Source organism: Juglans microcarpa x Juglans regia, chromosome 7S (genome assembly GCF_004785595.1).
Source record: "Juglans microcarpa x Juglans regia isolate MS1-56 chromosome 7S, Jm3101_v1.0, whole genome shotgun sequence".
NCBI classification, from domain to species: Eukaryota; Viridiplantae; Streptophyta; class Magnoliopsida; order Fagales; family Juglandaceae; genus Juglans; species Juglans microcarpa x Juglans regia.
In genome coordinates this window covers 1,857,251-1,869,276 of record NC_054607.1, presented here as the reverse complement: position 1 = coordinate 1,869,276, position 12,026 = coordinate 1,857,251, and the positions used below count along the sequence as shown (strand labels likewise).

At 35.3% G+C, this 12,026-nt stretch overlaps 1 protein-coding gene across 1 annotated transcript; it reads left to right on the top strand.

The window, feature by feature from the left end:
• Positions 1–6,454: 6,454 nt before the first annotated feature.
• On the top strand, positions 6,455–11,708 carry LOC121241609 (nitrate regulatory gene2 protein-like). Its single transcript, XM_041139448.1, has 4 exons — positions 6,455–7,887; positions 8,085–8,269; positions 9,162–9,385; positions 10,655–11,708. The coding sequence occupies exons 1-4, from the start codon at positions 6,723–6,725 to the stop codon at positions 11,439–11,441; spliced, it is 2,361 nt and encodes a 786-aa protein (XP_040995382.1). The 5' UTR covers positions 6,455–6,722; the 3' UTR covers positions 11,442–11,708.
• Positions 11,709–12,026: the final 318 nt, after the last annotated feature.

Sequence of the window (12,026 nt, the reverse complement as noted above, 5' to 3'; positions counted from 1 at the left end):
GTGCCTCTCTTAACCCCAAAAGTTAGTTCAAGATGTGAGGTTTTTCCTCACACTTATAAAATGACCACTAGCCCATTTCACAACCAATGTGGGATAACCTCAATAATCTCCCTCTCACACATCGGGCTCTGGGTTGGAGCAACGACAACCTATTTTTTCTACGGATTGTTAGGTTTGAGATTATTGATAAACTTGAACTATGATATCAGTGTTGGGTGGTATTTAGATCATACACAAAGGAGAGAACTGCATTAGAAAGTGCGGCATTTAAGCAATACAACCATACAAGAGATGCTGATATTTCTTTTGCCAGAGAACAAAATCTGGACTTATTGTAGTAGTGGCATTTCCTTTAGAATCAAGTTGATATTTCTGAAGGCAAGGATCGGTACCATCAACAATGCCGATCAGATCAAGGCTACGAAAAATCAAAAGAAATTGAGAAATCCAAAGAAGATGATTTGAGCTGTCAACCTTGATAGAGATCACAAGAGTAAGGTTTGGGGCTAAAAAAGGAGCTGCACGTGACAAGAAAGCGGAAGACGAGGCCATAGTAGGATCAGAGAAGAGTTGTATATGAAATCAGCACTTGTTTTAAAAATTTAAACGGACGAAAAGAAGTAAATTTTATTATTTATTTTATACCTTAATGCTTTCTTTATTATTTATTTTATACCTTAACGCTTTCTATCTTTAGCCACGTGATTTTCCTTCAACTCCATGTATATTTGCTCTTGAGGTCATGCATTCTGAATTGTGATATTTGTTAATTTATATTAAATATATTTTTTTATAAAAAAAAATATTGGTGGAAAAAATTGCATCCCGCTTATTATTAAATGTCCATGATAGTTTTTGAACCATATTACTGCATGCAATGTATTATCAGAAACGTTCAATCAAGGATCGATCTCTGAATTTAGTGAACACCCTGCTTGCTAGAGGATGGTCCTGATTGTTTTGTGATGGTGATGTAGCTAGATCATTATGTTTTTCTCGTTGGCTGTATACAATGCAAGATATATTATCTCCTTTTCTCTGTCCTTTTCTGTTCTTTTTGGGGATTAGGGTATGGGATGCCGGAAGGTATACGTTGGTAGTTGCCAGTCACTTTAGTCTTTTTCTCTTTGGTTTTCCTTTTAAATTTCAGGGTCTTTTTGGGGATTTTGGTTTTCCAAAAGAACAGCAGCACGTGCTTAAGCCCTCACCAGCTCCCCCGTGAGGGCCTGGAGATAAAACATATTTTTATTGGCAAATTTCGTTAAATAATAGTATCAATGAAGCTCTTGCGATTGGCACGTGCCAGTCCACCAAGTTGAAGTTTGTCAGGTAAAGAAGGATCTCTCTCAACTGGTAGTAAAGGCTCCAGAAAAATGATCAATGCGTTTTTGTTTTGTTCGACTTAGGCACCGTTTGGCCAAACTTATATTTAACTCAATTCAGTTTAATTTTAAATTGAGTTTAACTTCTAAACACTCAATTTTCAAATCATTAAACTCATTTAAATTCAAAATCTCTTACACGTGAGACCCACAATCTTTTTTAACTCAATACATTTTTACACATAAGATTTACAATCTTTTTTAACTTCTCATAAATATATTTAAATTCATTTTAATATTTAAATATATTGAAATTAATTTTAAATAAATCTCATAAAATTTACTTCATCATTTCAATTCATTACTATTGATAAATTGATAAAAAATTTAATTCATTACTATTCGTAAAAATCTCAACTTATCTCAAACATCTAACGGAGAATTAGAAAACAGATCCATGTTTTTGCCATGCAATCTCCTGTTTGTGCTTCTTTTCTTCTGTTTTTTGAAGTCTTCTCTGCTAGCTGTTTTGCAGGGAAAACGTGGTGGGCTCCACACAGCACCAAAATATGTCTAAATTTATTGGCTTTGTGGGGGTCTGGGCCATGTGGAGAAGTAGAAATATAACTTGCACGGTTGTTTCTTTGCAACTTGACAGCGTCACTTTTCATGTTATCAGTTTACTCGTTGTTTCCGTTCGTGGAGTTTTTGACTTTTTTCAGTTGAGTTGAGGTAAAAATTTTAAATTAAATAAAATATTTTTAAAATATTTTTTTTAATATTATATTTATTTTAAAAATTTTAAAATATTGAATTGTTTATTAAATTTTATTTAAAAATTTAAAAAAATTATAATAATTAAATTAAATAAGATAGGATGAAATGATTTTTAAATCCAAGCAAAACCTAAACTCCAATTGGACCAAAATCATAGCGTAGCATTGTGACCAAAATCGTACTATCCTGAGTAAAAAAGACTCACATTCCAGTCAGATGTGTTGGCCTAGGTGTAGAAAGTGCATAGGATAGGGTAAGAAAAATTTGACTGTTCAGATTGAGGTAAGAAGCACACAAAGGTTGAGAGTTTATAATTTTTACCTCTGTGCTTCCTTCGGGAATATGGTTTCTTTTTCCCTTCTTGACAAGACAGGTTGCGCTCTTCCTGAGAAAGGGAAAAAATGGCCATTTGTTTTACTTTTGTCTCGTTTTAAATGTGAGATGAAATGAAAATTTTATAAATAATAAAATAAAAATTTTATAAATAATAGTGAGATAATTTGAACTGAGTATTTTTTTAATTTTAAAAAAAGAAAGAGAAAAAATTGAATAAAAAATATTATAAAATTAAAATATTGTTAAAATATAGTTTTATAATATTATTTTTTTTTTGAGATTTAAAAAAGTTGAATTGTTTTTTATTTTTTGTTTGAAAGTTTAAAGAAATTGTAATTATTAGTTTGAAAAAATTGTAATGATTAGTTTAAAAATTTTATATTTAAATTATGTTTAGAAATGAGATAAGATGAGATGAGATGAGAATTTTGAGATTAGATTTATTTCCAAACAAGCCATAAAAACCAAGGAAAGAAAGGAATTGGTAATTTGGCATGGGATTTGTTTTTTTTTTTTTTTTTGGAGAGTGGGGGTGGTTTAATGAAGATGTTCTAGGTGAAGTTTTTATTATTTTTTAATATTATTTTTATTTTAAAATTTGAAAAAATTAAATTATTTGTTATATTTTATGTGAAAATTTGAGTATATTGTAATGATTATATAAAATGATATAAGATGAAATAATTTGATTTTATCATTTAACTTTAACAATGGCCCAGCCTCCAATGTATCCCGATGTAAATTGGACCCACTGCAAATAAAAAGTTCATCACAAAATAATTGGACGATTTCATACTCCAATGTGAAATAATGGACCAACGTCCTAGATTTGTTAGTACCATACCCCTGAAAATTGCCCACTGTCGTGCCAACTTTTCAGAAAATAACAGTTCCATTCCATCATTTTCTTTGGATTACCGCCCCTCAGTTACATACATCACTGTTTTAGTCTGTTTATCTATCAACTAAGTGTCGTCTGCTTGGATTGGATGCTTGTAAAACCCAAATTTTAAGGAAAAAGTAACTTACTTGTTGCAGCTTTCAGGGAACCGAAGCTTTTGTTTACTGTATAGTCTGTTTTCAGACTTCAGAGTGGCAGATGTTGGGCTCTGCCACTTTTATATTCCTCTTCAAGTATTGGAAAACCTTGTGAGATTGAATTGTACTTGTTCATGGTGCCATCTGTGGTATGTTTGTCGCATTGCTCTATTATATTGTTTTGAGGGATTTTGTTTTGGGGGTACGGCTAGCCGCACTAGGATAAGGCATCTGCTCTCTTTTGGTTTTCCATGGAATGAGCTGAATTGATGCTATGCTTTGTTTAACACATTGCTTAAACTACTTAATTGGTCATTTTTTTGTGAAGGAGAATCACATCTAATAATGTATTGATGGTTTTTTCTTTTGCTACATAAAGAGAGATTGTTAGATCGACAGTTGCTTAACAGTCAACGGAATGCCAACTTATGAGTTCGCTTGACATTTAGCTCGAGCGAGCACTAGCGCTAATGTTCACTCGAGCCTCGCTCAACATACCACTCAAGCGAATGTTCGGATTCAAGGGCTTTGCGCCGTTTCAGTATAAATACATGCTATATTTCATTGTAAACCACTTTTGAACAACCAAATACTCAGAGAGTGAAAGTGAGGTCATTTTGTGAGAATCTCAAGAGTCTATTAGGTGTATTGGAGCTCTGGGATTGGAGATTTTGTGTTTGATCTATTGTACTCCACTTTTGTTGATAGTGAATTCAACGAAACAGACTATGTCAATAGACGTAAGCTCACATTATGCCAAACTACTTAAATCTTGGTGTTCTTCCGTTAATTCACTTTAATTTAACTGTTGATAACCAATTAATTTCAACAAGTAGAGTCCCGAGTCTCATTTTAAAATTAAAGACTCAATATCAATGTGGCTGAATGTCATTTGTGTGTATTAATTCTTGTCCCAAATGGACAGAAATGTGAGTCTTAGAAGTGTTCAAGAAAAATATAAAAGTTGAAGAATTTCACTTATAGATAGATCAATTTTGTGAAATTATCAAAGAATCGGATAATCTCCAAAGAGAACAGGACTGGGTGGAGGGCACCCCCACAATGACTGGTTTCAAGACTAACATGAAAATGCTAAAAAGCCAGGAGCAGCAAAGGTCCTTTCACACCGTTAAGTTTCCTGTCGATTCTAACGGCATAAGTCGAGAGAGAGAGAGAGAGAGAGAGAGAGAGAGAGAGGGGTTTGGAATGGAAAGCTAGGAGCCAAAAGGAAAATAAAATATATACCTCTTTCACCGATTTCAATCTATGCCTTTCACCGACTTCCCAAATTTTTTTTTTTATTTTTTTCATTTGCTTTTTTCTCCAAAAGGATCCACTTATTGAGGGAATATCTGTTGGGGCAACTTGCCTTTTATGCTTTTCGCTTCCACTTTTTACAATGGCGCTATCATTTAAGAGTGGTTTAGATTTAAAGATAGGTTGAGATGATTTATAAATAGTAAAATAAAAATTAAATTATTTATTATATTTTATGTAAAAATTTTAAAAAATTATTTTAAAATTTAAAAAAATTGAATTATTTATTATATCTTGTGTGAAAATTTGAAAAAATTATAACGATAAAATGAGTTGATATGAGTTTTGAATATAGACGAGAGCTTTAGACATGAAAATAGCGTTCAGGGTTGGTTTGATATTATGTGTTTTTTTGATATTCTGAAATCCTTATTTACTCTAAGATAAAGAACTAAACTAAATACATAAATATTTTTTATAAGTAAAATGTTAAAAAAAAAACCATTATATTAAGATTGCAGAAGGTGTTAAGACCTCAACAATGACCATTTTATACTGCATATAGGTTTGATTTGAAGTTGGTTCTTGACTCCACTAATTTTCCAAAATAGTTTGTTGATAGTGTCTTGGGTATTAAGGTATTCTTAAGTATTATGATAATAACTTATTACTATTTATTATTTTATTATTATTTTTACATATTTTTTTATTACTATTTAATATTATATTATTATTTTTTCATTATTATTCACAGAATATCTCAAAATACCTTATTACCCAAACGTAAACTAAAAAGAAAAAAAAAAACTCAATTCTTTCACTATTTAACGAGTAATGCTAAATATAAAAAAAATTGAATCTCAATTTTTTTAAAAATATTTACAAGAAATTTATGCATACTAAAATTACACAAATAATTTTATACAAACTATTTTCGAAGGCAACCCATAAACTATATACAAAAACAACTTTGAGATCTGATTCCTAATCCATCAGGATTGACAACTTACACCATCTGAAAAACAAAACAAATGAAAAAAAAAAAAAAACACATGATGCCAAAACAAAATTACATTCCATTGTGCACTTTACTCAATAATCAAATCAATAGGCCCACGCACACAATTTGGTAGGAACATCATCATCTCCATCATCTAACCATTCAAACCCACAACAAAGCACAATAAAAACCAAAAAATATGTTAAATAAATAAACCCCCAACTTTTTAAAAATTAATCTAAACAAACGCATCTTATCACCCTCGTTCCAACGTTAAATAAATAAAAATTTATCCAATAAACAATACATGTTAGATTAGATTGTTTCGTTTGATTATTAAATTCATTTTAATTTATTATTATAATTTTTTTAAATTTTAAAATAATAATAATATTAAAAAATAATATTTTATTATTTCAATTCAATTCAACATTTAAACGTAGTCATTAATTTCCCAATGTTTTCATAATGGATGAATAATGATAGGGTTACTATCCTATTACTAATTATTTGCTATTCTTTTTATATTTGATTTTTTTTAATTTTTTAATTTCATTTAATGATTAAGAAAGTGTGTATTAATAAAATTATATATTTTTTTAATTTTTTCTTAATAATTAAATATGTTAAAAAATATTTAAAAAAAATAATAAATAAATAAATAAAATTTAAAATACCTTTTAATAATAGATGAGTAGTAATACAATAATAACCCTATCACTACCATTCGGTGGGTTCACATACAGTAAAATCTAAAAAAAAAAAATGGAAGTCTCCAAAAGACAAGAGAAAAGAAAAAGGTCTCCACTATCCAGAGTCGACCAGAGAGTCCAACCATAACATCTTCCTTCCCGGCTCTCTGTCGTCACTCGTTAATTGAATACCACCACTTTCAGCGCTCAGACTTGTAGTTCGTTTTTTGTATTGGACATGTCTATACTATATATATAGAGAGAAAGAGAGAGAGTGAGGGAGAGATATTTATATATAGAATGGGTTGCGCGACGTCGAAGCTGGACAACGAGGACACGGTGCGGCGGTGCAAGGAGCGTCGACGCCTCATGAAAGAGGCTGTTTACGCTCGACACTACCTGGCCTCGGCCCACGCCGACTACGTCCGCTCCCTACGACTCACCGGCTCAGCCCTCTACTCCTTCGCCGAAGGTGAACCCCTCTCCGTCTCTGACCAAACCCCCGCCGTCTTCCTCCACCCACCAAACCCCATCCCTCCACTTGTCCCCTCCCCTTCCCCTTCCCCTGCTTTCCATCAAGTACCACCGCAACCTCCTCCATTGTCTCCCAGTATCCCCAGCTCCAAGCTTCCCGCTCACACTCTCTCTAACTCCACCACCACTCCTCGCCGAACGACGTCGTTGACAAATCCAAAACCCAAACCCAAACCAAAACCGAGACTCCCTCACATCCTCTCCGAGTCGAGCTTTTCTAGTTCCTCCCCACGAAGCGATTTCTTCCCCACCGGTTACCAGGCCAATTCCACCTACTCCAGAACCCCGTCCCAAGCCTCCTCTGTCTGGAACTGGGAGAACTTCTACCCTCCTTCCCCTCCCGACTCCGAATTCTTCAACCAACGGAGTACCCAGTTCCACAATGGAAGAATCGACCATCCGCAGCAACACCATTTGGACGTCGACGACGATGAAGAAGAAGGAACAGAGAAATCGGAGTACGACTTCTTCGACAAAAAATATAGGGAGGAGGAGGAGACAGAGACGGCCACAGAGGCAGAGCGGATGCGAGAGCGAGAGGAGGTGCAATGTAGCGAGTGGGAAGATCGTTACAGCACCACCAGCTCGTCGGAAGAAGAAGAACTGGCGGGTGAAGGCGACGGGTATTCGAGATCCGAGATCGGCACTCGCTCGAACTTCGGCGGGGCATCATCGGTGGCGGCTCCTGAGCCACCGCGGAACTACTCGACGAAGACAAAGTCGGAGGATGCGGGATCGTCGGCAGGAAGCTATCGGACCGGGGAGATCTCGTCGGACAACATGAAGATAGTGGTGAGGCACAAGGATTTAAAGGAGATTGTGGAGGCCATAAAGGAGAATTTCGAAAAGGCCGCCACGGCCGGCGAGCAGGTCTCGGTGGTGCTCGAGATTGGCAGGGCTCAATTCGATCGGAGCTTCAGGCAGCTCAAGAGTGAGAGATTTTCCCTTATATTTAATTCTTACACATATTCTTTTGAAATAGTTGTTTGGTGGATCATCGACCGAATGTTGGGATAATTGGAGAGTAATCACAAATTAAGGAAAATCATTTTCCTGCATTTTCTCAGTAGCACCCAAACAGGGAATTAAGATTCCAAAATTAACGGATTTTGACAAATAAATTTGCAGAGACAGTGTACCATTCAAATGGTGTGTTGAGTAACCTGAGCTCGAGCTGGACCTCAAAACCGCCACTGGCGGTTAAGTACCGGCTTGACGCCGAGTCGCTCGATGAACCGGGCGGTTCAAAGAGCCTCTGTTCCACATTAGAGCGGCTCCTGGCTTGGGAGAAGAAGCTCTACGAAGAAGTCAAGGTAAATAAATTTTTTCAAAAAATCTTACTCATCGTTCTATCACAAATCATATATAATTCTTATTTTTTTTATTTTTTTCCTACTAAATATATTATATATGAATGATAAATAGAATAATTTAATTAATTTAAGAAGAATAAAAAAAATTACAAAAGAATAAAGAAAATAAAATATGTGTAGTTTTTTAGGGATATTTTTTTTAAAATTTTTCTTTTTCGTGAGTATGATATGTAAATTGACAATAATACCCTTATTAGGTGGGAATTCTCTAAATTAATCAGACTTTTCTTTTTGCTCTTAATGACAGTAATGCCGTCACCATCATGTCCCTATTTTTTTTTACTTGGTAATAATACCCCTTAATCATTTTTTTTTACTATCATGCTCTCACCCGCACGTGATATAGTATTAAATAATTAGAATCTATTTGTTATGTTTCATTTTATCTACCAATCATTTAATATCACGTCAAAAAATATTGAGAGAATAATAGTATAAAGACGATGAACAGAATCTCTCGATTCTTCTGCTCATAAGTCACCTGATAAACTGTTAGCCAAAGACCGTCTAGTCACAAAAAGGTTGCACAATGGGGTTTTGTAATAAAAATTTCTGGACTTTGTTGTGTATTACATTTTTAACTTCTACAAAAAGCTTATGCTCCCCAGAGTTACAACCATGAATAGCTATTAGTTTCTAAATGAGCAAAAGCTGGGAGCATGGGGGGTCAAAATTTGCACAAGGTGTTGCATGTTGCATTCAAAGGGCTGGGGGAGGCTAGTTGAAGGATGGATGACTATTTTTTCTGTTGCAATCTATTTATGTTGAAAACATGTGGTTTCGAAATTATTGAGTGCTGATGGAGGCAACAATTTTATCTGTGGATTCTTAGGCTAGAGAAGGCGCGAAAATTGAACATGAAAAGAAGTTGTCCGCTCTGCAGAGTCAGGAATACAAAGGGGAGGCTGAAACCAAGCTAGACAAGACCAAGACTTCAATAAAGAGGCTGCAGTCACTGATTATTGTCACATCTCAGGCTGTCTCTACCACCTCAAGTGCCATCATCGGTCTTAGAGACTCTGATCTTGTTCCCCAGCTTGTTGAACTCTGTCACGGGTGAGTGTTTTCTTTTCATTTGTTTTATAGTGGGTTTATTTCTGTGCATAGACTGATCTGATCATGCACATATCAACTGTTATGTCAAAATGTAATTGTCATGTGACACTAAGATCACTCTTATGCTTGCAGTAACACAATCAAGATAATCGCATAAAATTGTTTGAGAATGATGTTCAAGTTCTGAAGTAAAAGAGTATTTTTGTTAACAAAGGTTTAATTAGTTCTAAATATGGATTATGTGGCTCAATTGGGTTTCTGAGTGTAAAATTTAGCCAAATAAAAGTGTTGGACTTTCAAAATATCGAATCCAAAATATTTAGTGTAGTCTGAGATACAAAATTGAACTTAAGGTTTTTCACTTTCTCAAACTGCCAGATTTTTGGCCACTGTATACCTATATAGTGTAGTCTAAAATCATGTCATCAGTTTGCATTGACAATGTCAAGGAAGTATGGCTTAGTTTCGCATTTTGCTATTGTTCATGGTCTATGATGATAGAGAGTGCACCTTCCATATCGAGGGTCTGAATCTTGACTTTGGTACTTGGTAGTTGAAGCATTATGAATCACTGCTCCCCTGTGCCACTTGCTTCATCTCCTCTGTGACTACTTTTGCTTTATTGTACTGGACCATTCAATTGCTGGGCTGCCTCTTAAAATTTGACGGTGGCCCCAACTCCACCTTTTCAACAATTTTGTTTTCTTTCAGCTGTAAGCCCTTTTGGGGCCAAACGTAATTGATGAGTGGAAGTAGGTATGTCAGACTTCACTCTCATATGGCACACATTTATCTGTTTCTAGATGAATGGACTGGTTGGTCGACATTGATTAATAGTTGAAAACTTTCTTTTTTAGTACTTTGTTCCTTTGGGTAGCTTCTATAAATTGTAATGGGATCGGTTTCTATGATTTTCTTGTCTCCTTTCCCATTTCTGTTCAAGCATTCCCCTTATACTAATTGTGTACTTAGGCTATGCCTTCTAGTTTTTTAGATAAAATCTTCAAGTACTTATAATAAAAAATTCTCATCATTATTCCAAACTGTTAAGTGGGCTGAGATGGTGGCATTAAGATAAAGCATAGGACCGCTGTAAATAGCATGATGATTGCGAGATAATTTTTGGTTGGAGCAATGTTGTTTGGCTATTAATTGTGTATTTCTTTTAGAATTATCTTTGGTGCAAATGACTGAAGAGTCTCAGGTCATGCTGGTTGGGACACCTAAAGGAAAAGAATGAATGTGATGCTCGTGTTATACTGTGTGCAGGTTCATGTACATGTGGAGATCAATGAACGAGTACCATGAAGTTCAGAACAACATTGTGCAACAAGTCCGGGGCCTCGTGAACCAGTCAACCAAGGGTGATTCAACCTCTGAATTACACCGTCAGGCAACTCGTGACCTTGAATCGGCTGTCTCTGCCTGGCACTCCAGTTTCTGCAGCCTTATAAGGTTTCAAAGGGACTTTATTCGATCCCTCCATGGTTGGTTCAAGCTCACCCTTTTACCAGTCAACAACGATAACTTCAATGGCAACAGGGAAACCTCTGATGTATATGCCTTTTGTGATGAGTGGAAACTTGCCCTTGATCGTGTTCCGGACACAGTTGCTTCTGAAGCTATCAAGAGCTTTATCAACGTCGTTCATGTGATAACTGTAAAACAAACTGAAGAGCTCAAGATAAAAAAACGTACTGAAACTGCATCAAAGGAGCTTGAGAAAAAGGCATCATCTCTTAGAAACATAGAAAAGAAGTTCTACCATTCATACTCCATGGTAGGTATTGGTGTTCCTGATCCTGGGCCTGACAATGGGCAAGTATTGGATGCCCGGGACCCACTCGCCGAGAAGAAATCCGAGCTTGCAGCCAGCAAAAGACGGGTGGAAGAAGAGATGGTGAGGCATTCCAAGGCGGTAGAGGTGACGAGAGCGATGACACTAAATAATCTTCAGACGGGCTTGCCAGGCGTTTTTCAGGCATTAACCAGTTTTTCTGCCTTATTCACAGAGGCACTCCACTCTGTATGCACCCGTTCCTATGCAATCAAATAGGTTACATACAATTATGCTGCTTGTGTTTCTGAGGTAATTTGGATTCTACCAGGGGCTCTGGTTGTACTTTTGTTTTTTTGTTTAGGTTGGCAGTCTCTTATTATTGTAACTGTTATTAATTAGTTTTGGGGGTTCTTTTGACTTTGTAAATATGAGGGAGGAATTTCTTTTTCGTGGAAATGAGAATTTCTCTGTATAGGAAATTGCTGGGATTGTTATGTCAGGATTTGACAAATACTGCAAATGAATAAATATACGCCTTCTCTCTCTCTCTCTCTCTCTCTCTCTCATATACAGCAAACGTTGTATGGATTTCGAACTACAGAGTTTTATTTTAGAGACTAGAGTTATACCAATCAGATCACAGACGTATGTGTGTGACGCTCTGACTTCTACGTACAAAAATATGGGAATCATGACGTTAGGATGATGACAACACGGGTTATGCATCCCAATGAAATGTGCTTAAATGTGTGCAACATGCAAAAGTACACAATAAAAATCACAGCGGATAATATAAATAAGTCAACTAAGTATCAGAATTTTTTAATACAAACTAACATAAGTAAAATGATTAAAAAAATT